Source organism: Equus asinus, chromosome 5 (assembly GCF_041296235.1).
Source record: "Equus asinus isolate D_3611 breed Donkey chromosome 5, EquAss-T2T_v2, whole genome shotgun sequence".
Classification (NCBI taxonomy): Eukaryota; Metazoa; Chordata; class Mammalia; order Perissodactyla; family Equidae; genus Equus; species Equus asinus.
The window spans coordinates 97,693,938-97,721,780 of NC_091794.1; the positions used below are offsets into that span (position 1 = coordinate 97,693,938).

Genomic DNA, 27,843 nt, shown 5'->3' on the forward strand with positions numbered 1-27,843 from the left:
AGTCTGATTCTCAGAATAACAAAGTTGAACATCAAAATTAAAACATTCAAATCACCAAGAGTTGGCAAAGAACGAAACATTAAAAACAACCCTGAATCTCAACACAATCATCTCACTTCACCAAGTTTTGTCCAGGCAGGGCACTGGAAGGATCCAGCAGTTCAGGAGCAGAGGAGCAGATATTCATGAGTGAGACAGTGGTCCTTTGAGAAAGCTTTCTGCAGACCAATGTATGTCACAAGAAGCAAACAAGCACATGTGTCATTTGCTCATTCAGTATGAGTTTTGTAATGTGCTGCTGAAACACTTTACACAGAAACAAGTGAAGCAGCTCTGCATTCGAATGCAACAGCTGGATATGGAACAGGACTGAGAGGACGGACACCAGGCAGTGGCATCCTTACTCTATGGAAGGCGCAGGCAAAGATGGAGAGAGCAAGTACAGTGGCTGCATCGAAGATATGCACTCTGAACTCCCTTTATCCCACAATGAGGCAGAGCCAAGGGGATTCAAGGAAGCAAAAATGTGGGTACCTGATACATATGTAAAACCAGAGCCAGTCAGTGCAATACATGAATAAAGCTTCATCAGGCATTTATACAAACAATTGTATATTTTTAATTTCAAAATTTGAAGGTAACCACAATTGTATGTTTCCCTCACAACAATAAAATCAGAAGCAGGAAAATATAAAGGTGGCAGCTTTACATCTCAACATTAACAAATCTTAATTCAACTATTAAAATGGATGCTGTTCTTAAAAGATAATGTAACAAATGATCTCATAAAGCAGTAGCAGGTACATCAATATCTTCCCCACCCCAGACTGACAAATACTCCACTACAGCACAGACAGCCAAAGCAATAGCAACACAAAGATTCACTGCACAGAGGAGAACCAGAAAACAATCCTCCCTTCCCCATTACACTCTACTAGCAGGTCACCCTTTTTCCATAAAGTTTGTCATGCAATTACAATTAACAATTGATCATAAGAGCAAAACGATGTTTGCGTCATTTTCTCAATCTAGAACTAAGATCTGGAAGTGTTCAAACTCTTCGTATTTTCTCCAAGAGGACATTCTCAATGCCAGACCAAGTTCCCTTTTGCAATTGTAATCCAAACCAAAAAGCTCTGAGCATCAGGCAACTCAAGCAGCAGAAAGTTAAACAAGTCCAACTTGACTACTGATCACAAAAAAAGTCTATAAGATATTGCATTCTTGATCAAAAACTAATACAGAGGTTGCTCTAAGGTGGTGAGTAAAAAGACGCAGAGGGTTTCAAACAGGATGGTTTTATTCCTTTGTTTTTAAACGCTCTTTCTACAGTAGTGGGACAGGAAGCAGCAGCAAAGAGGGGAAGGAGAAAACAGTTTAGAATATACAGCACTTCCTTTTGGGTTGAGTTTCCGGAGGCTCGAGGGCAGCTAGGATAGCCTCATCAAACACATTCTTCAGACCTCTCTACAAGACAGAGGGGAGGAGAGAGAACAGCAGCCAGGTTAGAGGATTGGAAAGACGAGCAGATACAACAGCAGTCCGGATTAAGAGGGCTGAATTCACAGAAGCAACATCTGTTAAGAAAAACCACCGCAGAAAGCTGGGTCTTAGGCTCACTATCAGGAGAGGAGACCACTGAACAGAAACTTCTTACCTCAAAAAAGGTTAATTGAGCAAGAAAGCAATTTTTATGAAAATGTCGTATGTTGACTTCTAAAACAATCACACTTTGAAATCTAACATTACAACATTTTAACGAAAATAATGCCAGGAGAGAAAAATGGTTAAGTAAACACAAGCTGGGCGCACTGGATAATTAAGGCTTGTAGAATTCCCAAGTATTTCTAATGATAAGAATGGCACACACATTTTGGAACAAAATCGATTACATTTTCAGGCTTCTGTGAATTCAGCCCCTGAATAACTGAAGGACACAAAGAGCAGACTAACAAGCATGCTACATGTTTCTAGATTCAATGACATATCTGGATGGGATTAATCAGAGTAAACTAGTTTCCCAGAACAAAAAGGTTCAGACATTTAGAAAGAGTGTTAATTGTTCAACAGTACAAACTGGGAGAAGTTTACAGAGCAGACTCTAGAAACAGCATACACTTCAGTTATTCAGTAATGTTATTAGAGCAAGTAACCACCACCCAAGTCATAGGAAAACAAAGAATGGGGTCCTAGAATGAGTTTTAGCAAGCAGTCCAATGCTTTAAGATGTCCACAGTGGTATCAGAGCATAAAGCAAGGAGTGAAAACAAGGAATATTCTCAGATCTACAGGGATTAAGATACAGAAATACACTTACACCTCAGCCAGAACTCCAACGTGACAGTGTGACTCAGCAGTCCCGGTACCTTGGGCCCAGGTCTACAGACTCACCTAAACTCACCTAAATCTGAAGTCACAGGTTTACCACCCAAAAAAGTTTCACACATTCTTTAGGGTCAGTTTGATCCCAAGTAAAAATTGCCCAAAAGTCCCAGAACACAGTAACAAGTGCCAGCTCCAACCTACCCCAGGTATTCCTACCCCCACCCTACCCGCACCATGGCATCCCAGACGACTGGCGCCCACACATTCCATTAGGTACAAAACAGCGGAGAAACAACAGTAAGCACTTAAAAAGAAGCAAAGAAGTTAAAAAGTTTTCTTCTTTCTATTTCTTTTACAAAGCAGAAATGCTAAACAAAAGTTAAAATTCTTTCTACACATCTAGGAGCAAATTCTGGTGGTAAAATATAAAAGGAAGGGGAGAGGATAGAAAGGGAAATATATTTTATTAAAAAAAAAAAGAGGACAATTACTAGAAACTAGGGCATCCCTTAATAAGCAGCAAATCTTTTCTTGCATCTTGACAAAGATCAACTAATCCCCTACAAAACAAAACTAATCTTTGCTTTACCCACACTATCTGATTATATAAAGAGTTCAGTTTTAGAGGAACCAACAAACAAAATCTGGAGTCCTAACAGTTCCAGCTCCCAAACACAACTAGAGACCCCACTCTCTATCTTCCCCTCTTTTGACTTCTCCAAACTTCAAAATCTGGTAAGAAAAATGTAGTTGCTAAGACTTTTTCAAACTCCTATTCTCTACAAAGTGACTTACTATATAAACCTGTTCATAGTGTTAAAAAATAGAAGCGTCCAATTCTCTAAGCTTCATCAGTGATCTAAAATTGGGTCCATATGGCCTACTTGCCTCCATTTCCCCCAAAAGCAACACATATTTAGAGAACAGGGGTATGAAACAGATGCACATAGTTAGTTATAATCTGACATGCATGTTCCACACACATCCTTCCCCAACACACACAAACTTTTCTGAGGATGGTATCAAAACACAGAAGTATCAGGCATTTTTTTAAAATATCAGTCAGTGATGTGTGAGAAAACAAAGAATCTTCTGAACCTTTAAATATGTGCTTTGACAACGAAACTAAATTGCCAAGGGAAATTGGGTTTGGGAGAATGATATCAGGCCTTGAAGTGATCCTGTGGAATATCCAGCTAAGCATAAAAATGTTATCTTTTAATAGCCAACCTAGTGCTTAAGTGGAGATTATTAAATTATGTCTAGGCCCTCATACTAAATACCTAGTACACACATGATATGTAATTACATACGCCATTTATCTTAGTATACATATAATCGAGAATCCAATAGTGTTTTTAAAAAACTTAAAAAAGAACAATTACCTGAAAAAGTAAGCGTGATAAATCTAAGTGGATTTAATGTAATTGCAGGAAACCTCCATCTTTTGGCTCTGCCCTATTTTGATCAGGCATGTCTCCTGACTGTTAAACGTCAAAGCACCAGTACCAGTAGAATAAAGAAGTTTTGCGCTTCTTCCCTTTGCCCCCAGAACGGTACTTACATGGGAGAATGGGTCAGTGAGATCATGAAGGTGAAAAAATGAAACCACAGAGGTCAGGTACAACTCTCACTCTAAATATCTAACTTTGCTCCCTGTCCTCAGAATCTGACGATTCCCATCAAACTCTGAGAAGAGCTCCAATTAAATCATTCAGAAAGGGAGAGAAGGAAAGAGGACCGCATGAGGAAGAAATGCCTTCAAAAACTTAAGAATAGAGACACGACATAAAGCATGCTTGAAAAACAGCCAAGGCAGTTTTCTCTAACATGGAAGTCCCAATTATTATGACTAATTCTCTATCCCAGTTGAATTATCCCAGAAACAGTGTAGCATCAATTGTCAGAATCGGCAAGCAAAGATCAGATATATTTAGATAAAAATTTAAGTCTCTGGGGAAAAAACAAAATCACTCACATACTCTAAGTTTGTGCTAATCCCATATGAACTTTTATGGACTTTCTATTATGAACTTTTCCCATAATTTTTTTTTAACACAATCTCTGACCACTACAAATGATTCAGCACAACATGGGAGGTCACCAACACAAGAGCTTTACTTAAAGGCTAATAATTTTCTCCATAAACACAGAATTCTCTAGCAAAAGAATATACACTATGGAACTGGTCAGTCTTCCTGGGCAGCTTTCTTGAGCACTGTGGACCACTGTTAGAAATAAACCCTGAGTCCTAATGCTCTAAGAAACGACTTAACGGTAAACAAACATGGGGTTCCCCACAGTCCTCACCTGTGTGAGTGCAGAACACTCCACATACTTGACAGCCTTCAGGTCACGGGCCAGCTTTTCAGCAGTCTCTGGAGTGATGGGCTTCTGTTTGTTCTTGGCAAGTTTCTCAATAGTAGAGGGGTCATCTCTGAGATCAATTTGGGTCCCAACAAGCAAGAAAGGAGTCTTTGGACAGTGGTGAGTTATCTCAGGCACCCACTAGAAAAAAGGTATTAAAAAATTTTAAAAGTTTTAAAAGGGTATTAAAAAATACACCTACGTTAATCCACAAGACTCTAAAGCTACTGACAAGTCAATAGAAGTTCTGTGACAACCTTTTCAGGGCAAGAATATCTCACCAACTTACCTTTTCTTTCACATTTTCAAATGAGGATGGAGAGACCACTGAAAAACAGACTAGAAATACATCTGTTTGTGGATAACTCAGCGGTCGTAATCTGTCATAATCCTCTTGCCCTAGGAGGAGAAAATGGAGAAATTAGCAACTAAATCATGGTGTCCTCACAGCACTAAAATCACACATCAGTCAACAGATTAAACATGCAGCTAACAGCACACTGACTACTAATGAGAAAGTAACGTAGCTAATAAAACGTATGGCTTTGTAATGTAGTATTTGAGTAATATTCTCACTCAGCTAATTCTATTTAATATTTCAAGCCCTTAGATCAGTAATGAATTTGTTATATGTTATTTATTACCAGTTTCTAGTTTTCAATCTTTGTGTCTATATTAACCCAACAATAACATTATAATAAAAACAATAAACTATTGCTACAGAAATGGTTAAAAATCAGTCCTACTCAGATCTGGTTAAGAAACAACCACAGTGAACCATTTAAGGAAACAAAAATTCTCAGTGAAACCCAGCTGACAAAATCCACTGTCCATCATGTCTACCAAAGCAGGTAGACATGTTTAGTTAATGTGCACATATAAAATGCGTATCTGAAATTGAGAATAATTAGAAAACATAACTCAACAAGAATCAACGGATGCTAAAGCTATATGGGAAAAATTCTGGTGAAAAGGAGAATATCTGTACGATCTCAAAGATCATTTGTATGATCTCAAGATCCCCAAAGGAGAAAAACATAACTACACTGTAAAGAAACTGGACATCACCTTGACTGAGTGATCAAAATCACCATCACCAATGAGTGGATATCATGTGCCTCTAGATTTATATCCTGAGAAAGACAAATCACTAATGTAGTATTCCAACCAAAATAGTACCACTTGAATCTAATCATGAGGAAACACTGAGCAAATCCAAAATGAGGAACATTTTCTAAAGGGAGGAGAGAAGGGATGGGCCTGTATTCCACAACAAAAATGTCATGAAAGACCAAAAAAGGCTGAAGAACTGATCCAAATTAAGAGACTAAAGAGATAAGACAACCAAATGCAATACATGATCCTGTACTGAAAGCAGAAAAAAACTGGATGTGGATCAGCTGAAACAAGTGCAATATAGACAAAGTACTGTATTCAATGTTAAACTTTCTGAAGTTGATTATTATAGACAAAAATGTCTCTATTCTTAGGAAATTTATACTTATTCAAGGCTAAATGGCTATGCTGTATCAACTTTCTCTCAAATAATTCAGGGGAAAACAATGTGTATATATGTTGAAAGAGAATAATACAGAGAGAAAAATAGGGAAAATGCTTGTAATTGGTAAATCTGGTTAAACGGTATCTGGGGGCTCCTGGTACCATTCTCGCAACTGTTCTATAGGCTTGAAATTATTTCCAGACAGACAGTTGTCAAGAACACCATATACATTTCCAAAACGGAGAGAGGAGAGGGGGAGCTGCAGGGGAAGGATTTAATGCTTCAATCTCAAAACGGAGCTCCAGTCAGCCACCCTATATTAAAAGAATAGTTAAGTACTTAATGCCACTGTGCTGTGCACTTAAAAATGATTAAAATGGTAAATTTTATTATATGTATTTTACCACGATAAAAGTTTTTCAAAGGAAAAAAGAAAAGTTAAATATTTTGTATGCCAGTGAATTTTTTTTTTGCCAGCATCGACAGAGAATACAAGAAGATGTTACTATTATTGCCATCTAAATAAGCAATACATCGTAAGTAGACAACAAAGCTATCTTCAGGACAATGCAGAAATTAAAGTTAAAAGAGAAGTTCAAAATGAAAGAGGTTACAAAACAATAAAATCACCATCAGTACCTCTAACACTTATTGAATACTTACTATAACAAGACGCAAGGGTCAGAGTCAAAGGAATTCAAAGGTATGCACTTAGATGGATAACTATCACTTCTTAAATTCTAAGGTTTAATTACAGGCATAGAAGGGATTACAAAGGAAAGAAGAGGCTTAAAGAAAACAGAATCAGCCAAACTCCTGAGCAGTTCTCTCGGTCTAAGCTGTCTGAGCTCTAACACTAGCTGGGACTTGAAGATCACACACGAAAGGTACAATAAAACAACAAAAAAAATAAATTTAAAAAATCAGGCAAAACAGTTAACCAAGCCTTGTAAAAAGCAGCACAGATGTTCATATACCTTTTCTTAGCCGTATTCCATATTTAAATGGAATATATTTCAAAAAGATTAAGCCAGGCATAGACTAGAAAAGGTTTCGTTTTTAGTCGGTCAGCCCCTGCAATCAGTGTAAGTGAGCATCAAAAACAGATCTCAGCTTACATTCCTGGGCACCACTCAGAGCATCTAAATGCATGTCCAATGTTTTACAAGCAACCAACCTTCTATTCAGATGGACTGGTGACAGAAAACAAATACAGCCATTTTTTTTTTTGAATACCAGATCCAAAGCAGTATTGGTCAGTCCATTTATTTGTGATGAACAAGCCCTCAAAACTATAAAAATCTTTCATTTCCCAAAGAGAAAAAAAATTAGAAGTGTTCAATAAACAAAAAGTAGGCTACCTTACCTCTACTCTGCTACAAGCACTACACTTAAGGAAATAGAATGAATATGGTCCCTTAGATGTGCAAGACTCTTCAATACCCAAGCATAATTTATCCACTAAAATTTATCCCCTAAGTAAATCACAAATAGCCACTATTCACTAAAGAGAGACGCAGTGCTATCCTGTGGCAGCGTCCTTTAAGGTATACAACATGATCAAGGAAATTTCACTCTACTGCGTAAGACAGGTTTTCACTACAAGCACTAAATTATTCCTATTCTAACAGCACACCAGTCACTGTAACTTCTAACACTTGCCAAAACACAGGGACACAGCTCATGAATTGCTGCTCTTTTCCTTGCTTAGAATCTCATTATTTGTTTTTTAAGATTTTTTTTCTTTTCCTTCTTCTCCCCAAAGCCCTCTATACACAGTTGTATATATTTTCAATTGTGGGTCCTTCTAGTTGTGGCATGTGGGATGCCACCTCAGCGTGGCCTGATGAGCAATGCTAGGTGCGTGCCCAGGATCCGAAGTAGAGTGTGTGAACTTAACCACTCAGCCACGGGGCTAGCCCCTAGCATCTCACTATTTAAAATTCAAATTCAAGAGGCACAAAGTCAGTATCAACTGAGGACTCTGGTCTATATGAGAAGTCTAAAGGGATCATATGGCATGAAAAGTAAGAATACTGTCAAAAAGCAACATTTTTAGAAAATTCCAGTAGGACATTACAAACACAAGAAGAAAGCAAAATAAACATTTCATACTATTTACCACTACAGACTAAAAGCTAAACATTTTTCCTACAATCAATTATCCAGAATTCAAAGCCGGCCCTGTGGCCGAATAGTTAAGTTCATGCACTCCGCTGTGGCGGCCCAGAGTTTTGTCAGTTCGGCCACAGTTCGGCCTGGGCGCAGACATGGCACCGCTCACCAGGCCACGCTGAGGCGACGTCCCATATGCCACAACTAGAAGGACTCAGAACTAAAATATACAACTATGTACTGGGGAGATTTGGGGAGAAAAAGCAGAAAAAAAAAAAAAGAAGACTGGCAACAGTTATTAGCTCAGACGCCAATCTTAAAAACCAAAAAAATTATTCAGAAGTTAATGGCACTTAGTGATCCTGTTTCATCTGTGTCATTGGGCTTATTCCTAAATAAGTTCACAAAATCTTTTATCTAATGAAAAAAAGAAAAAATCCAAAAATAAATGAGGGCACTCTGGAACCCGAGATTCCTACCATTTTATGTATAACATCTGCAAAAATCTAGACTAATGCATGTTAATGCAGAATTTACTGAAGACTGAAATCAAAATCCCTCTGGAAGATTCTACAATAGCACTAAACTAGAGATCAAGAAGGCCATAAATATCTCCATGGAGAATACTGTCATTCTCGATAATATAATGGATCAATAATTGCAGAAAATTGTCAGATACTAGAAAACAGCTCCATGAAAGAACGGAGTTTATTTTTTAAAAAACAAAACAAAGAAAAAACAGAATCAGCGAAAGCAGATCAATGCATAACCTGACTCTACTCATGAGGAAAGGGACAAACTCAAACTGAGAAACATTCTATAAAATAACTGGCCTGTTTCCCTAAAACACACCAATGGCATGAGAGGCTGATGTTCCATATTAATGGATACAGACTAAAGAGAGCGACAACGTGCAATGTGTGATCCTAGATCAGAACTTGTACCAGAAGAAAACTGCTTTAAGGGACATTATTAGGACAACTGACAAAATCAGAAAGTTGACTGCAGATTAAAGTTTAAAATGCTATATATAACGTTAAGTTTCCCGAATTTGACAAGTGCACTTGAGAGACTATCCTTTCTCTTAAGAAATACACACTTGGGCTGGCCCCGCGGCCAAGTGGTTAAGTTTGCGCACTCTGCTTCAGCGGCCCAGGGTTTTGCCAGTTCAGATCCTGCGCACGGACATGGCACCACTCGTCAGGCCTTGCTGAGGTGGCATCCCACATAGCACAACCAGAGGGACCTACAACTACAATATACAACTATGAACTGGGGAGATTTGGGGAGAAGGAGGAGGGGAAAAAAAGAAGATTTGCAACAAATAGCTCAGGTGCCAATCTTTAAAAAAAAAAAAAAAAGAAAGAAAGAAAGAAAAGAAAAAGCTCATCTTTGGGGCCTGCCCCGTGGCCAAGTAGTTAAGTTCTCGTGCTCTGGTTCGGCAACCCAGGGTTTCACGGGTTTGGATCCTGGGCATGGACATGGCACCACTCATCAAGCCATACTGAGGCGGCATCCCACATGCCACACCTAGAAGGATCCACAACTAAAAATTCACAACTATGTACCGGGGGGCTTTGAGGAGAAAAAGGAAAAATAAAATCTTTAAAAAAGAAATCTACACTGAAACAGTAAAAAGCAAAAGGGCATGATGTATGCAACCTACTCTCAAATGGCTCTGAAATAAAAACAATACACATAGGGAGAGAATGTCACAAAATGTTAAGAACTGATGAATCTGGTAAGGAAGTCTGTATTACCAACTTTTCCTTAAGTGTGAAATTAAATCAGGATAAAAAATGACAAAAAAGAATGGCAAAATATAAAAACGTTTGTGCAGGGAAAGGTCATAATATAAAAGAAAACTGCAAATGGACCCCAAATGTTAACAAAAAAAGTTACACTGTGGTGTGATCTGCCACACAACAGACTACTATGTAACCATGAAAACTATGACATACAAGTACAACATTGAGAGATGTTACCAAATTCTTTTTAAGAGAAAAAGGCAGGAACAGAGAGGGGAAAAAAAAGAGTAATATCTCGTTTTTTCCTCTGTAGAAATATAATGAACATATAGGAAGAGCTCTGCTTAGGACAGACACTTAAGACGTGACTGTCTCTGAATATAGATGCTTTTTCATTTTCTCCTTTTGCTTATCTATATTTTGATTATTTTTTCCCATAAAAAGCAAAACCTGCATCTTTGTAATAAAGAATAACATTCAATTTTTGTGTGTAGGGGTTTTTTTTTTGGTAGTGTGTGTTTTTTTTGGTGAGGAAGATTAGCCCTGAGCTAACATCTGTTGCTACTCTTCCTCTTTTTTTTTTTCCTTGCCAAAGCTCCCCAGCACATAGTTGTATATCCTAGTTGCAGGCTCTTCCAGTTCTTCTATGTGGGATGCCAACCCAGCATGGCCTGATGAACAGGGTTAGGTCTGCACCCAGGATCCAAAGCAAAGTGAGAGAACCCAACCACTTGGCCACAGGGCTGGCCCTAAAATTTTGACATAAGAAGGAATTGGTGGTGGGGTGATGAGCATACAACATGGGAAAGAGCCTATATAAACATGTTAAATGTAAAAAGCTAAATACAGAACTATACACACAATAGTAAAACATACGCAGGAAAAAAAAAGAACAAAATAACTGTGGGGACTCATAAACAAGAATTTAGTGTTATGACCACAAAGGCAGAAATAAAGCCATGAGTCAGAGGGAGAACCTTATCTCTGCTCTTAACTGATATTATTTAAACACATCTGCAAGAGTTGCAGCCAGAGGTGAGATAGGAATACTATAAAAAGAATTCAGAACAAAATGACAGTCGACAGATTAAATGCAACCAAAGAGTTAAAGCCAGTCAGAGGCCATCTCAATGGGGATGAAAGTTTCAGCAGAAAGAAAACTGAGTTAATGGTATGACTTGAACCAGAGATGGGGACTCTGAGATTAAGGCCTTTGCAGAAGAATACAAATCTCCTCTTAAGTGTGTCAAAGACACATTCGTTCTGGATGCCGACAGCCCTAGGTCTGCAGGGCCTGTCAAAAAAGATCTCTGGCTTATAGTGACCTCTACCAGGTGAGATGGAAATCCCCCCATACTTGCCTGGGACAGTAAAATCATTTCCTCAGTGAATGTCTTTTAACCCCCAGAAAGATTCAGAATCTAATAGAGAGGTGAAATAAATCAAATACTATTACTGTTAATTTTCAGTTACATATAGGAATAATCTAACCTTATTAACACTCAGTGTTTATATTTAAAATAATCTGCCATATTAAAGAACATGATAGATTTAGTTTTCTGACTCCAATTAGAAATGTGTAATTTAGTAACTGACTTGAGATTTTTTTGTTGAAAAATGTTAAAAGAATTTCATGAAGGTTGTAAATAATACTATTTAAGATAAATTAAAACATAAATACAGGAAATCACAAGTTATTAGGCCTATTAAAGTAATGTATGTAAAAACTGGAGACCGTTTCACTTGTCCGGGCAAGCAAAGTGAACTGCTTAAAAGAGAAAACTGAATACATTAAATTTATAAATGCAGTTCAAAGTGCTGGAAGAAATTTAACACAGTTGTAAATGAGGTTGATTGGGATTAAAATCTTGTCAACCTAAGTTAAATAAACCAGTATTAATCAAAGGACCCTTGGCCACCTTGATAATGACTTGTTAAAATTAACTATTTTAATAATAAATTTAATAAGTTATGCAACTAAATTCAAAGGCTCACCCACTCCAAGCTATTTACCGAAGAGAAATAAAATATATCCATACAAAGACTTGTATACAAATGTTCACAGCACCATTAGTCATAATAGCTTAAAAGTGGAACCCAAACACCCATCAACTGGTAAACGGATAAACAAATTACGCTATATTCATAGAATGAAATACTACTCAGCAATAAAAAGAAGCAGACTACTGATACAACACAGATGAATCTCAAAAACATTATGCTAAGTGAAAGAAGTCAAACACAAAAGAATACATATCACGTGATCCCATTTATATGAAATTCTAGAAAGCAAAACTATGATGACAGAAGGCAGGTCTGTGGTTGCCTGAGACCAGGTCAAGGGAAGGGACTGACTGTGCAGAGCACAAGCACATTTTCTAGAGTGGTATACCTTGATTATGGTGGAGGTTACATGACTATATAGTCAGCAAAATTAATCAAACGAACACTTGAGTGAGTTCTATTGTATTATACTTTAATAAAGCTAAAAAAAATAAAATACTGATTTAAATTTAAACGTTTATAAAAAATAAGCTATGGAATTTAAAATTAGTTTTCAACCCCAAGTAGCCATAAATTGTCTTTGCTCTGCATATAGATTGCCTCCAAGGGCACATATAAACACAGAAAAACCCTCACCTATCAGTAGATATAGGTCATTTTTATTTTCTCTATTTTCCAAGTTTCCTCTAATATACCATTACCCTTATAATTTTTAATTCATAAAAATTTTAAAAGCCTAAGACACCATTAGAAAGACACTAATCTCTAAACTGTTTACTGTTGTCTCTCAATTCCCCCCCCCCCAATTAAATCCAGACAGTTCCTCAAAGTAGGCAGTATAATACACTCCATAAGAGCAATATGTCAGCAGGCAGACAGCCAAAGGGTAACTCATAAAAAGAGAAAAGTTTAGAATTCCTACATACTAAAAGGATACCTTTCTGAAATTTTCCTTTAGCTAACTGAGCTGATAATAACAGAGACTACAGAGAAAGGAGTCAGAAATCAAGACGTGTAGCCACTGTTAAAACAAGGAGGAAATAACACTGAGGAATTGGATATACTTAAGGAAGAAAGTCATTTGTTCCTTTAATTTGAAAAGCTGACCACAAATGTCAATACTGTGAGCTAGATATCAGTTTGCCCTCAAAATACTTTCAGATATAATATACAGATAACTTGTTATTTTATATTCTAAGAAGCTATCTGTGCATGTATTACACAGACATACATACTAAATAAAATAAGTCTCCAAATTTCAGTGATAATATAGCTTGTCTAATGTACTCTGCTCTCATCCTTCTTTATCTCCTTCCACATCATCCACCCAGGGTACTCCAAACTCTTATTTGCCATTCCAGGTCTGGGACTGCCTCCTGGTCAAGTACTGACCATCACGATAGTCACTCCTCCTAACTATTTTTTTTTTTAAGATTTTAGTTTTCCTTTTTCTCCCCAAAGCCCCCTGGTACATAGCTCTGTATTTTTAGTTGTGTGTCCTTCTAGTTGTGGCATGTGGGATGCCACCTCAGCATGGCTTGATGAGCAGTGCCATGCCTGTGCCCAGGATTCAAACCAGTGAAACTCTGAGCTGCCGAAGCGGAGCACAGGAACTTAACCACTCAGCCACGGGGCCAGCCCCTCCCCCTAACTATTAACAAAAGTCAAGTGGTTTGCTAATATGCTAGGTTCCTAAAACGTGCAAAACAGACAGACAACCAGCAACTGTTATAGTTACAGACCAAAACATTATAACAGACATCAAGTTTTTACCTGCAGTATCAAAAAGTCCAAGAGTATATGGCTCTCCACCAATCATAACTGTGACTGCATAGTTGTCAAAAACCTAAAAACACAAAAATACAACACTGTTAGTATGCAAGGATGGCCAACATGGGATAGGACAACTCTTCAGCTAAGGCGATGTTTCCTTTTCCTTCCTAAGACTTAATCCTCTCTTAGTTCGTCTTCCCTGTATAACCAATCTTGCCAACTAGGCCCTTGCATGAGCTAAATGGTTCTTGAAAAAGTGACAGGTGATGTGTTCTGGGATGTCTGCTCTACCCCAGTAGCCTAGCTAAAAAGCCACAGAAGGATTATAGGTGTCACAGGAGCAGAGTCCCTTGCTATACAAAATGATCCTGTTCAAGTTTCAAACTTTTGAGACAGTTTATAGTTTACCTCAACATTCAATCTGATTTCTAAGAAATTATTTAATAGACCATTTCCTTTTCATCTAGAATTAAAATCTCCTAGATCCATGATAATCTTTTTCCTTTCAGGGTTCAAGACAGGAAAAGCTTTGTTGCAAACAAACCCATCAGAGAGAAAAAAGGTTCTTTCAAGGTACAAGGAAAGTGTCCAAGAAACGCTGGCAGATTATTTGTTGGGACTTCAGCACGAGAGTTATGTTACTAGATACAAACAACATGGCCTAAGAGATACCCCCTGTAACTAGATGCTTTATTTGTAAGTAGACTGCAAATTCAGCATATACTAATATTGGTTGTATTAAACTTATTTGTGAAAATGGGATGTAATGGTGCTAAATAGAAAAAGACCCAAGACTTTGAATTTACAATTGAAAAGCAATGCTTTCCAACTAGAAGAAGGACGTTACATCAGCCCTGCTTAACCTTTTAGCTCTCTAATTTTCTGGTCCATGTTTTAGTGGGTTGTTGAGAGCTTGTTTAAATGTAAACAAGTGTGGAAGCGAGGGCATGGGGGAGGTAGTAGTTACACGAAAATCAATTACTGATAAAAGAACAAGGAAACGTAAAGAATGTGGCTAAGGTCTCACCCCATACAGGTTATTTTCTTAAGTCATATCTAACCCTTTTCCAGAGATGCACATACAAACACATATATAAAAAACATCCACAAGCCCGTCTTAAATAGAACACCTAATGGAGACTGAAATACAAAAATTCTGATAGTTGCCCTCACTCTGAAACAAGATCCGTGATCTCTAAAAGTCCCCTTCGACCTCAGAACTTCTTTCACTTACAATGTCCCCAAATGGGACAATTCAGAAATATGATTTTGTATTTAATTATAACTTCAAATTCTCCCCCTCCAAGAACACTAATCCTCTTTCTTCCTATAGCCTTGGCCTACCTTAAACACTTTACCTACCTGGGGACATTATAGATTGTCAATTCCAATTAAATGTAATTGCCAACCTTTTAACCTGTATTCACCCTCTTAATAATGCTCACGTCTCTGACGATTAACCGAAAATACTCATTCATTTTCTTTGTTTTCACTTCCAAACAAAACTAGTCCCATATTAATCATACATAGGCTCTTCATAATCCCTAAAACAGCTCACTTAACAGAGACAGTTGTTGCCAGCCCAAGACAACCCTAGCTCCTCTCTCACCACTGAATGGACAACTGTGTTTAACATAATTACACCACTGAGTTGGTCAACCAACCTGGAATAAACACTGGATCCCCAAACACATTCTTTCACAAGCTGAGTGTTACTCTAAATAACTCTCTGTCTCTCTCTCATTTCATTACCTTTGTTATTCTCATTTTCCCTCTACTCTTCTAAGGAGCTGATAAAAAGCATTTGTGGGAGAGAACCCCCAAAGGCTTCTGTTGGTGATCTTATATCAAAAAGAGGTCTTCTCTGCCCCTAAAAACCAGTTTGAAGCTCCAGCACTGCTAAGACAACAGCTCCATAAAGATTCTCTCCTACTTTCTAAGGAGAATAAGTGGAGGCACATACTACTTTCTCTGAAGTTACATGACCCCAAAAAGCACCCCAGTACACCTCCAAGCACTGATTAATCATTGGCCAAGATATCAAAAAAAAAGTCACCTCATTCCAAGATGTAGGGCATACTTCTCCAAACTGAGACCACCACTCTTTAGAATCTTGTCTAATGGAGTTTTGCCTCCAAGCACTTCTTGCAAACCCTTGTGTCACCCCTTCTGACTTTCCACTGATTTTTCAGCTGTTTAATGTTAAAGTATATATAATTTACCCATGAGAAGTCAAGATCTTTAAAAAACAGGAAATAAAGGCAAACAACAGAAAAGTATCAGTACACACAGAGAGTTTTTAAAAGGATATCAAATTATAATACATTTCACCAACAAATCGAAGCCTTTATACTTACAGTTGGTACATACTCAGATGGAAACTTATTTGTTGTGTAGGATATCAGGAGACATGTTTTACCAACAGCACCATCGCCCACAACAACACACTTAATTGTCTGCATTGCTGAAACAGTGTTGTATCCACTTTAAATATTTCAAATGCGATGATGACCTACAAAAAGATTAAAGATATTTGATTTATTTGTACTTATATTTTTTTTTCGTCAGCTTGCAACAGGTTCACTCATTCAGAGCAAGAAAAGAAGTAGCACCCCAACTAGTGTGGCTGAAAGAAGCTAAAAAGAAAAACAGCGACTTGCTCAAAGTCACAATAAAAAATTAGAGTCAATTTTCTAAGTGTCTGATCCCTGGCAGTTTGGTTGTTTTTTAAATGTCCAAAGTAGTGTAAAGGGCAGATTTCTTTTCATAACGAAAGAGAAAAGGCTACTTCAGAATGAATCCCACGTAGTGTGCCAAGTATTACTTTGTGAAACTTTTCCTTCAGTTGTGTGTGCACACACATGCATGTATATGTGTATGTGTACTAGACTAAATTAAAGGCCGCTCCTTTAAAGAACGGCCCATTCACCCAACCTAAGAGCCATAGTTACTCAGGCTCTAATCAAGAAGCAGCTGAGCACCACGCCACCCTACACCGCACACCTCCCTCCCCACCCCCAGCATCCCCAGAACAGATAAACAGGAGGAACTGGATGAAGATCAAGGTGATCTCCGGTCTCAACAGCTGTTTTAGCACCAGGCTGCCTAGTTACTAATTCAATATTCATGGCACAAAGAGGCAAAAACCTATGTTTCTATAATGAAAAGTCAGATCACTCTAAAGCATTCTGACTTTGACATAATTTAGCTTCTCTTACTGTAGTCCTCCATTCTAAGAAGCTATCAATTACAAATGCACCAAAAATTTATTATATTACATCGATTCTGAGATGCTTGTTTTCACATTTAAACATCTCTAAAATCAGAATGTATCTTTACTGAAGGGTCCTTACAACCATTATCAGCCATTTTATCACCATTTTTGAATCAACGAAAATTTTAACAGTTTTTCTAGAAGAATAAAAGAGAAATACTACCACCTGTACACTTAGATTTTAAGATAAAGCCCTATTTCAATTATAATCCTGAAGGGGTTACAATTTCTTGTTGGCTAGAGCTACCACCTTATTGAATATAAAAATGTCATAGAACCGTCTCACTCTGGGTTGGATGCCATGCCTATGTGCTCTATAGTACCCTTCACAACTCCTAATCATAATGATTTATAAATGCCCGTTAACATTTCTGCACAAACATTCGGCGTGAGTAATCTACAGTAAATAAATACTCTCCCATTCCTCATCAAAATCATCTTGATTATATTTCTCTTTATTTAACCTCCTTTTATCTTTTTCCTTCTCTTTTCTCTATATTGCACTAGAGAAGAACTCATACTAGTATGGCACCAAAGATTAAAGATTTTGATCCCTAAATCAAAACTACTTATCAGAACAATCAAGCACACTAAGTACAAAATTAATTATAGAGAATTATTTTAAAAGAACATCTTTTAGGGGCTGGCCCCGTGGCTGAGTGGTTAAGTTCGCGTGCTCCGCTGCAGGCGGTCCAGTGTTTCGTCGGTTCGAATCCTGGGCGCGGACATGGCACTGCTCATCAAACTACGCTGAGGCAGCGTCCCACATGTCACAACTAGAAGGACCCACGACAAAGAATATGCAACTATGTACCGGGGGGCTTTGGGGAGAAAAAGGAAAAAAATAAAATCTTTAAAAAAAAAAAAAAAAGAACATCTTTTACTTAATAATAAAGGCAGGAATAGGAAATAGGAATAGCTATCTTTTCATGGTTCCTGAGTCCACCTCTGAAAAACAGAATAATGTTCTGCTAAAAAACAAGGTCTTCTGTAGAATTTCTTTCAATTCAAAGTGAAGAAAAGAAAGGTAAACAGAGAGTTCTGATCATCCTACAGAATTTTTCCCAGGTGCCTACAAATCAATTTCAATTCTTGCACCTTCTATTTTTCTTCACCATTATTACCAGGGGATTTTTTTAATGTATAGTTTAATCATAAACACTGGCCAGAAAGTAATGTTTGATCACTGTGGCAGAGACTGCTAGTAGCCTGCCAATTCTTCCTGTCTTCTTTGTAATAAAATTTTTACTTAAGCATATGACCTAGTAAAGACTACATTTCCTAAATTTGCTGGCACCTAGATGTGAACTATGTGACTAAGTTCTGGCAAATGGGAGTGAAAGTGATGGATGCAACTTTCAAGACTAGCCTTAAAAGCAAGGAGCACAGTCTCCCCTATTTCACCCTTTAGGCTGAAACGCAGACACGATGATGGGAGCCAAAGCAGTTATACTGAACCACAAGAGAGAAATTACGTGTTAAGGATGAGTAACACAACAGGAGGAGCCAGTCCTGGAAATTTCTCTCATTAAGCCTCTAGTATTTTGGATTCTCTGTTACAGCAGCAGAACTGAAATCCTAATTACTGTATTTCATAGACTCTAAGAAGACAACGATTTTAAAATACATCCTAAATTTAGAGGCATTAGGTGCGGGAGAAAAATGCCTTAGAATCAGTAAAATTATAGTAATATTTGGATTTATCAAGTAACTTTTCATGACCATTTTTGAGACTTTGTCTCGAAAACCACCTAAGATAAATGCTGTTTTTAAGTTTCAATTGCAGTTGAAATCAAATTGTCATCCCAAAATAGGAAGCTCCTCATCTTCGTTCTATATCTGGTATTCACTTTGAAGACTTATAACCCATACTAACAAGCAAATACAAAATCAAGCGGCCATTTATAAACTTGAAATTTCTACTGAAGAAAGCTATCATTTCTTGAAATTTTCATTAAAATTCCCTAAGGAATAAGGAAGAAGAAATTGAGAACAAATAGTTTCCATGATTAAAGCCATAAATATGACTGCCACATGGCTAAATCACAAAGTATCACAAGCTGTGATGGAGAAGGTAGAGCTGGTCTAAAACATTCTAAAGACAAAAAAACTATCATTAATAACTATATTAAGAGAATAATTTAAATCTGATTCAAGCTAAATTCCTCTTTAGTCTTTTCTTTTTGCTTTTTAAAACTTTATTATTATTTTTTATTGTGGTAAAATGTACATACCATAATATTTATCATTCCAGTCATTCCTAAGTGTACAATTCAGTGGCATTATGAATTCTTTTATATTATAGATATATTTGGAAATTCCATCAAAATGAACTGTCTTCAGGAGACCATTCATAAATAGCAGTCTTAGAATATTGGTTCTTTATGCAGCAGAAACCTTAAATGCAGTAACCTCTCTCTCTGATACCAGTAAGTATAGAAACTATTAAAAAATGAAAGATCACTGTGGCCACCAGAAACTTCCAACTGTTGAGTAAAACATAAGAGATACAACACAATTTGTCTTCGAAGAAATCTACAATGTAAGTTTAGGAACAAAGGTAACAACATTTCAAATTGGCTCATCAGTTTTACCTTTTGAATGTGTAATTTTTTTTTTTTAAGATTTTACTTTTTTCCTTTTTCTCCCCAAAGCCCCCCAGTACATAGTTGTATATTCTTAGCTGTGGGTCCTTCTAGTTGTGGCATGTGGGATGCCTCCTCAACATGGCCTGACAAGCGGTGCCATGTCCACACCCAGGATCCGAACCAGAGAAACCCTGGGCCTCCACAGCAGAGCACGCAAACTTAACCACTTGGCCACAGGGCCAGCCCTGAATGTGTAATTTTTAAAAATATCTTTTGGGTCAGCCCCAGTCACCTAGTGGTTAAGATCAGCACGCTCTGCTTCAGTAGCACAGGTTTGGTTCCCGGGCACGGACCTACACTGCTCTGTTAGCAGCCATGCTGTGGTGGCAGGCCATACACTAAAAAAAAAAAAAGATCGGCACAGAGGTTAGCTTAGGGCAAACGTTCCTCAGCAAAATAAAATGAATAAATAAAAATATCTCAGCATTCTTAAGCACAAATTCATTACAACTACATTCTGAGGGAGAGCTTTAAGATTTTCCAATGGAAGGTAATGGGTAACACAGACTTCATAAGAGAAATGTGATGTGCATACAGTTTCGTTAAATCATTAAACAAATATTACTACTTTGAGAACTTTTAGAAATCTCTACCTTTTCTTTTCTCAGCATAGAAACAGGCCCCAAGTCAACTGGGCCCTTTTTGTGTGTCCTATCTAATAAGCTGGAAAGAACATCCAAAATACATAAATTTAATACATAAAATAATAATTTTCCTAACTTTGAAGTCAGGAAAACTCTGGGTGTTAACCTCTGCTCAGCACTTACTAGTGATCTGGGCAAGTTTCTTAATCTCTTTTTGCCTCAATTTTCTCATTTGTGAAACAGAACTAATTCTATCAACACCTTGCACAGTTGTTATAAAGATTAAATAATATAAAAAGACCTCATAGCTCATAGCACATACTCAATATACATGAACTCCTCTACTAAGTGTGCCAGTTCAATCAATCCCCTGACACTGATTTCCATCCAGTGGGTCAAAACTTACACTGTACTTTCTTCTCTTTGGTGAACTGTTATCTAATCAAAACTTTTCACACTTTGCACATAGCAGGCACACCAAAACATAGGTTAAAATGAATTGAATATATAACATTAATAAAAAAAAATGAATTGAATATATTTGCTATTTAGCTAATGACACAAAAACCAAGAAATCGACCCAAAGACTTCTTCACCTGAAGATTCCTCTATTACTTCTTTCTGTATTTCCTGTATTATTTCTGTATTTACAGAGTAGTCCCTAAAACCAAGTTATCTAACAGGTGTTAACAAAATTTAGGTTTGAGAATAGACCCTATCGCTGTCTTTAAACACCAAATCAAATACTTTTTTAGTTTACAAATCATCAGCCTACATGCAAACTAATGAAAATCTGACAGTTACTACCTTTTATAATCTTTCTCCTGTTATGCTTGAATTCACCCTCTAAATCAGCATTTCCAAAATTATCACCTCAGACCACCAGAGGGAGAATTACCTGGAATGGGTTGGTGTGTTAACAATTCATATTCCTGGGCCCCCACCCCAAAATGAACAATCAGAGCTCAACACTCCCTATGTAATTCTAATGCACAAGCAAGTTTGAGAACCATGTCCTGTACCACAGCAAGACAAGGAACACCGTAACACAAGAATCTAAACTAAGATAAACATTACTGGCATTTTAGGTCACCTAGAAGTGAGTTTCTTAAAGTAGAATCCAAATTATCAGTATGAATTAGCTGTATCAACCAGGCATTTTACATATGTGGTAATGAAAAACTCACACTGGATACTGAAAGATCATGAACCAAGATACTTTAGAGACGCTTTAATTACTGGTTCAACCTAAAAGTGTTCTCAAATAATAATGGTGACAGTAGCAAACGCTTGCATAGCACTCACTAGGTGCCACACACTGTTCTAAACAGATTACACATATTTATACCTTTCATCCTCCCAAACCCTATGAGGTAAGTGCTATATTATCCCCATTTTACAGGTAAGAGAAGTGAAGCTCAGTGAAGTTAAGTAACTAGGCCAAGACTACTGAGCCAGTAAATGGTAGAAGTGGAATTTAAACCAGAGCAGTCTGTCAAGCCCCTGCTCTAAAATACTATACTATACTATCTCTCCTGAGAAGTGACATTAATAAAACAAACATGATCACTGCAAATGGAGCGGCAAGTACATACTTAGGAGAGCTGTCAGCACTGGGAAGAAGAAAGCAGAGGAGGAAGCAAGAAACAGGAGTTAAGTTTATTTCCTGTTTCTTCACCCTGCAGACAACTACTGAATTTTACTGAGGAGAAGGGAAGCAAGAATAAGTAAGATAACAGTTTGCTCTTCCCCTTTTTATATACCCACAAATCTTCCATTTCTGAGGCTTCCTGACCTGACAGCTCAACAATCTGTTGGAAACTGATTGTGGGTCCCCTGTCAAAATCACTGGTTCAGGAGTCAGACTGGCTCTACCACTCTCGCTATGTGACGTTAGGCAAGTTCTTTAACTTCTCTATGGCTCAGTTTTCCCTTATCTAAAAATGAAAATAGTAATACCTTCCTCATAGGTAAATTGACTGAATAAGATAACACATGTGAAGAACTTAACATAGTACCTGGCACACAGTAAACGTTAGCTATCATTCTTGAGTGACTGAAGGCACTTTTAAGTCAATATAAGTTCTAAAACAGAAACAATTCCAACCCACTTAGAAAGGAGCACATATTTTTATTTCCAAAATAATTAACAGTACTCATTGTTCTTATTACAAATGCAGTCAAATTTAGAGCTCCCGTTACAAGCAGTCATTTCAGAGTCACGTCCCAATTTAATTAAGACTATTCTGCAAAGCATCTGACATGTATTAATCAATAATTTCATGTACTAAAATGTCACCAGATGACCCACAGATGGGGACAAAGCAGGCGACCAGGAAAGAGACTTTGGCTTTGCAATATATACAATGCCAGCTTCAACAACATGGAGGAAACTAGGCCACACATGTTTATCTACCCTATGTTAACCTCCTTTTTCAACAATATCAAATCACTTTGGCAGAAAAGAGGCTATGTAGTACCAAGGACCCATTTTGCTATCCAGAGTGACTAGAAAAGTTATTTTGCACCAATAACTAAACACTATCCCTCTTAATGAAGTTCATTTGTATCAGAACTTAGAATTGGGGTTGGGCAACTTAAAGCATAAAAAATGATTCTGGGGGCCAGCTCGTGGTGTAGTGGTTAAGTTCGCTCACTTCAGTGGCCTGGGGCTCACAGGTTTGGATCCCAGGTATGGACCTAGCACCGCTCATCAAGCCATACTGTGGCAGCATCCCACATAAGATAGAGGAAGACTGGCACAGGTGTCAGCTCTGCAACAATCTTCCTCAACCAAAAAGAGAAAGATTGGCACAACAGATGTTAGCTCAGGGCCAATATTCCTCGCCAAAAAAAAAGCTTCTGCCAATCATAAGGAAAATCAATTGTGAAATAAGGTATATTGTGTACACTCCTTCCCAGTACCTATCACTGTGCCAGACAGTCACATCAAAACCCCTATCTCCTAAGTTTTTTTTAAGATTTTATTTTTCCTTTTTCTCCCCAAAGGCCCCCAGTACATAGTTGTGTATTTTTAGTTGTGGGTCCTTCTAGTTGTGGCATGTGGTATTCCACCTCAGCATGGCTTGACGAGCGGTGCCAGGCCCACACCCAGGTCTCCAACTGGTGAAACCCTCGGCCGCAGAAGCGGAGCGCGCAAACTTAACCACTTGACCACAGGGCTGGCCCCCTCCTAGGTTCTTAAATGCTTTTGGGGTCCAATCACCCTTGGAGAATCCCAGAACCAAAGCCCCTTTAGCCTTCTGGTGTCCCTAAGCTCTAGATTTAAAGAGGCTACGGAACTGCCCCCAATAGTTATTATTGCCTGGCTGCCAACTAAACTCCACCAGACAATCCAGTCCCTGGGGAAAGGATTTGTAAGGCGGAAGAGGAGGCTCTCAGCTACTGATGCCCTATCTTCTCCTGGCCCATGGTTCATTCTAGGCACAAGGCAGAAAGAGCCTATGAAAAGATCTCAGATTAAGTATTTGCTAATAAGTGTCTTGCAAAAACTGTACATTCTCAATCAGATTATTATATTCTTTATAAAACTATGTCAAATATTAATAGTAAACAATGTGAATAAAAGGCAAGTCAAACTTTTGGTAATTCATTGTGGTAAAACAAGTATTTGGTCTTTGTCCCAGGTTCCTGGCACAGAGCTCCTAAAACCCTTGGAATTTCCTAAAAGACAGGGAAGCGTCTTGTGTCATTCTTATTAAGCCCCTTCCAATCACATCTGAGTTTGTCCTAATGGTGACTTAGAGTGGGGCCCCTAGATAGCCTAGGATGGCACTGCAAGTGACTAGAGGGTTCGAACTTTCAGCCCTGCCTACCAACCTCAGGAAGGGGTGGTGGAAGCCACTGGAGATTGAGCTCTGTGAAAACTCTTGAACAAGATCTGGAGAGCCTCCAAGTTGATGAACACATCGACATGCTGGAGGGCGCCATGCCTAGGGAGGGCATGGAAGCTCTGCATCCCATCCCCATTCCCTACCTTGTCCTATGCATCTCCTCCACTTGACTGTTCCCAAGTTGTATCTTAATAACAAACCAGTAAACGTGTTTTTGAGTTCTGGGGGTCATTCTTGCAAATTATCAAACCTGAGGGGGGTCATGGAAACCCCCAAATCTGCAGTTGGCCAAGCAGAAGGGTGAATAGCCTGGGGACCCCATTTGCAGCTGGTGCCTGAAGTGGAGGCAGTCTTGTGGGACTAAGCCCTTAAGCTGTGGTGTCTGCACTAATGCTGGGAGTGTCAGAATTGAACCAACCAAAGTGTGTCAGAAAAAAAGACACCGTATTCACACTACCGCAAAATACGCTAAAAGTAATGTCAGTTTCATTTGAAATACGTTTACCCCTGAAGTAACCCATTTTCATACTGAGGATACAGGAAAGAGGCACTACAGAAATCAAGAGAATAACAACACTGGATTTCACTAGCCTTCCTTACATATCCAACGGAACAGCCAGTCTGGCTACAAAATTAGACATAATAAATAAAATCAGCACCACCTGGCTCTCCTATCAAATTTGGTCGCTTTAGAGAATAGTTTATAGAACCTTTTGTATAGTTATAGTAGCATATCAAAGCACAATTTCTTAAACATTTGCCCACGTGATTATTAAGTAACCAAAGTACTCAAATTACAGAGACGTGTCGCCTGCATTTATATGTATGCAGGTGTTTGGTTCTGGGTCAGAACATATACGAAAACAAAAAGCATACGGCTGACCTTCTGTGTTCAACTGAGAATATTGTTTAGAAAGTGTTACCAAAATCCTATCACATCTCCACCACAGTTACTTCTCTCCTTCAAAACAAACAATACGTTGGAAAAAGGGATGTTTTTAAACCTTGAAATAAATGTTTAGCTTCAAACAAAATTTAAGAGAACTTAATCGTATGAGTTCATCCAATATTACTTAAAAGAATCAAAATAAAGAATGAGAATTTTTTCTTTTTAGAATTGGAATATCCGTTAAGGAACTAACTTAACTCCATCATTTTGTAGATACTCTGGCCTACGTGCAAAGGACCTGCCCCAAAGCCCATGTATCCTGACATTCTTTTCCAACTCTGCAGACTTCAGGCAAACACAGAACAATCTACATAAAGGCAGTTCTTTTTAAACTTTATAATGTGTTTTCAGAGTCCTAGTATATAGGAAATAATCTTAGAAAACTTTGGCACTTATTCAAGAAGTCAAAGTAATACAGCTACTGCTCAAAGCTATTTGCCCCAATAAAAGTCCGAAAGAAGCTTAGTAAGTTCAGCAGTTTGCCACTGTCTTCAACAATAAATGTATCCATTCCAATTTGAAAAATAAATTCAAATGGAGTTTTATAGTTAAAAAGTAGGCAACCCTGCACTGGGAGAGACAGTCCCCGATGGGTCTCTCTCGCTCCTACACATCTCGCTAGGTATGCTAACAATGCAAGGCCCGGACCACTCCACCCAGGCCATCCCATAAGGCTGTGTTTGCAGCAAACAGCCTCAACGGTACAGTAACATTTCCCTCTGAGACAAAGAGCAGGCTTGCTTCCTGTTTGTTATTAAATAGTGGGTACCCAAGCTCAGTGTTCCTCAGCTGTAACACAAACCCACTTCATGTGCTGCAGGACAGTCTTAAGAGTAATGGGAAGCAACACATACACACTGATCCCTTGCTGCTGGCTGTGCCTTAATTAACTAAATTCTTTGTCTCTGACCCAGAAGTCTCGCATCTTCTGCCAGCATCCATAAAACAGTACCAGGCTAACATTAGCTTGTAAGGAGAGTAAAATAAAATCCCAGGCCCTGTTTACTTGATTGACTGAGCTCTGTGAGAGATACTCATTTTCTTGTGAATTTAGGTTTTGTATGTAAATAACATAGCAATTAGATAGTTTCTTAGAATAATTTACTAGAGTAGAGGCTAGGTAAGAAGACTTGGTCTTAAATATTTTATTCATTACCCCAATTTTTTCTTTATAGAAAATCCTCCTGAAATAATTTTTGAGATTTTTTCCACCTTCTCCTCACTCTCAAGCCAGCCAGCAGATTCTCTCTAGAAACTGGTTATTTTAATTTATGTTCCATCTTCTAGGTGTCTATTCTAACAGAAAGAAACTAGTGAAGGCCAGAATCCTGTCATCAAGAAAGGTGGTAAGCAAGGTAGTTCCTCACAGTGAGCATATAAAAATAAGAGAGAAATTAGTAGCCATGTTGTGATGGTGGCTCACATAGAAGAACTAGAAGGATTTACCACTAGAATATACAACTATGTACCAGGGCTTTGGGGAGGGGGGGAAAAAAGTGCAAGATTGGCAACAGATGTTAGCTCAAGGCGAATCTTTCCCAGCAAAAATACATAAATAAGAGAGAAATGATGTATTATTAATTTGTGGGTTTTTTTTGAGGAAGATTAGCCCTGAGCTAACTGCTGCCAATCCTCTTTTTGCTGAGGAAGACTGGCCCTGAGCTAACATCCGTGCCCATCTTCCTCTACTTTATATGTGGGACGCCTACCACAGCATGGCATGCCAAGCAGTGCCATGTCCCCACCTGGGATCCCAACCAGCAAACCCCAGACCATCGAGGCAGAACGTGCAAACTTAACCACTGCGCCACCAGTCTGGCCCCTGTTTTCTTTAAATTAAGGCTAATAAAATTTTTAATTTTTCAAAAAACAAACCTTATTTTGTTCTCTCCTATCTTTGAACAGCTGTGAATAACCTTACTTTACCCCAAAATTCCACTTATTTACCTCTAGAATTAAGTCATTATAGAAATTTAAAAGACAAAGTCTCCATGGTACACGTTCCAGAAGCCTATTGTTGCTTTTGTCATTGATTACTGAGCCGACAGTGGTGAATATATGCAAAATTGGTAGACATTTTACCAAAAGACAAAATCAGACAAGCAGACTCAGGCAGAATGTAAGTGATAACAGCACTACTACAGCTTTTGATATCGGAAAAGATACTGGGGTTTTTCCTCCTCTCATCTAGATGTACTTTTCAGATGTTGCATAAAACAAAAGTATCTTTGGGTTTTTGACCAATATATACCATCTGGAATTCTTCACGCATATCTATCCCACAAAATGTTGCAAAACTCCTAATATCTCCAGTTGCCAATTAAATGCATTAATACATGCAAAATGTTGGATGGCAAACATTAAGCACTCAAAGCAATTTTTCAAATTCCTCCATTTTCTGCCACTTGTAAAGAAAACTGACACATGTGAAATCACAACCCAGATGGGAGAGTAGAGAAGCAGGTCTCAAATTAAGGTTCTGTGGGTCCTTGAGATGACAAAAACGAAGCAACTGTCAGGGAAAAAAATGCTGACAGCAGCACTCATAAAATTAAAAGATTATGTTCCATGTGGTAAAAGATGTTTTCAGCAGTGCTGGAAGTTTGTTGTGTCAGCTTCATTCTGAAAATTACTTCATTCCAAAATGTCTAACCCAACAAGAATGCAAGTCCTTATTTTTACCATAATGTTGAGTTTTCCT

General features: G+C 38.0%; 1 protein-coding gene across 14 annotated transcripts in view; it reads right to left on the reverse strand.

Moving 5' to 3' along the window:
• CDC42 (cell division cycle 42) overlaps positions 1 to 27,843 on the reverse strand; it is a 45,487-nt gene that overhangs the window by 1,536 nt on the left and 16,108 nt on the right. For 5 of the 14 annotated variants that reach the window (XM_014855112.3, XM_070510824.1, XM_014855113.3 and 2 more), the window contains 4 exons: positions 16,191 to 16,345; positions 13,834 to 13,906; positions 4,982 to 5,091; positions 4,636 to 4,833 (listed from right to left, as the gene is read on the reverse strand). In XM_014855112.3, coding sequence (XP_014710598.1) covers positions 4,636 to 4,833; positions 4,982 to 5,091; positions 13,834 to 13,906; positions 16,191 to 16,295 — 486 coding nt within the window. In that variant the 5' untranslated portion in view covers positions 16,296 to 16,345. Of the gene's footprint in view, positions 1 to 70; positions 1,468 to 4,635; positions 4,834 to 4,981; positions 5,092 to 13,833; positions 13,907 to 16,190; positions 16,346 to 19,987; positions 20,094 to 21,146; positions 21,238 to 27,843 lie in introns of those variants that run through there. The other 9 variants (XM_070510819.1, XM_070510820.1, XM_070510822.1 and 6 more) reach the window with 6 other exon arrangements.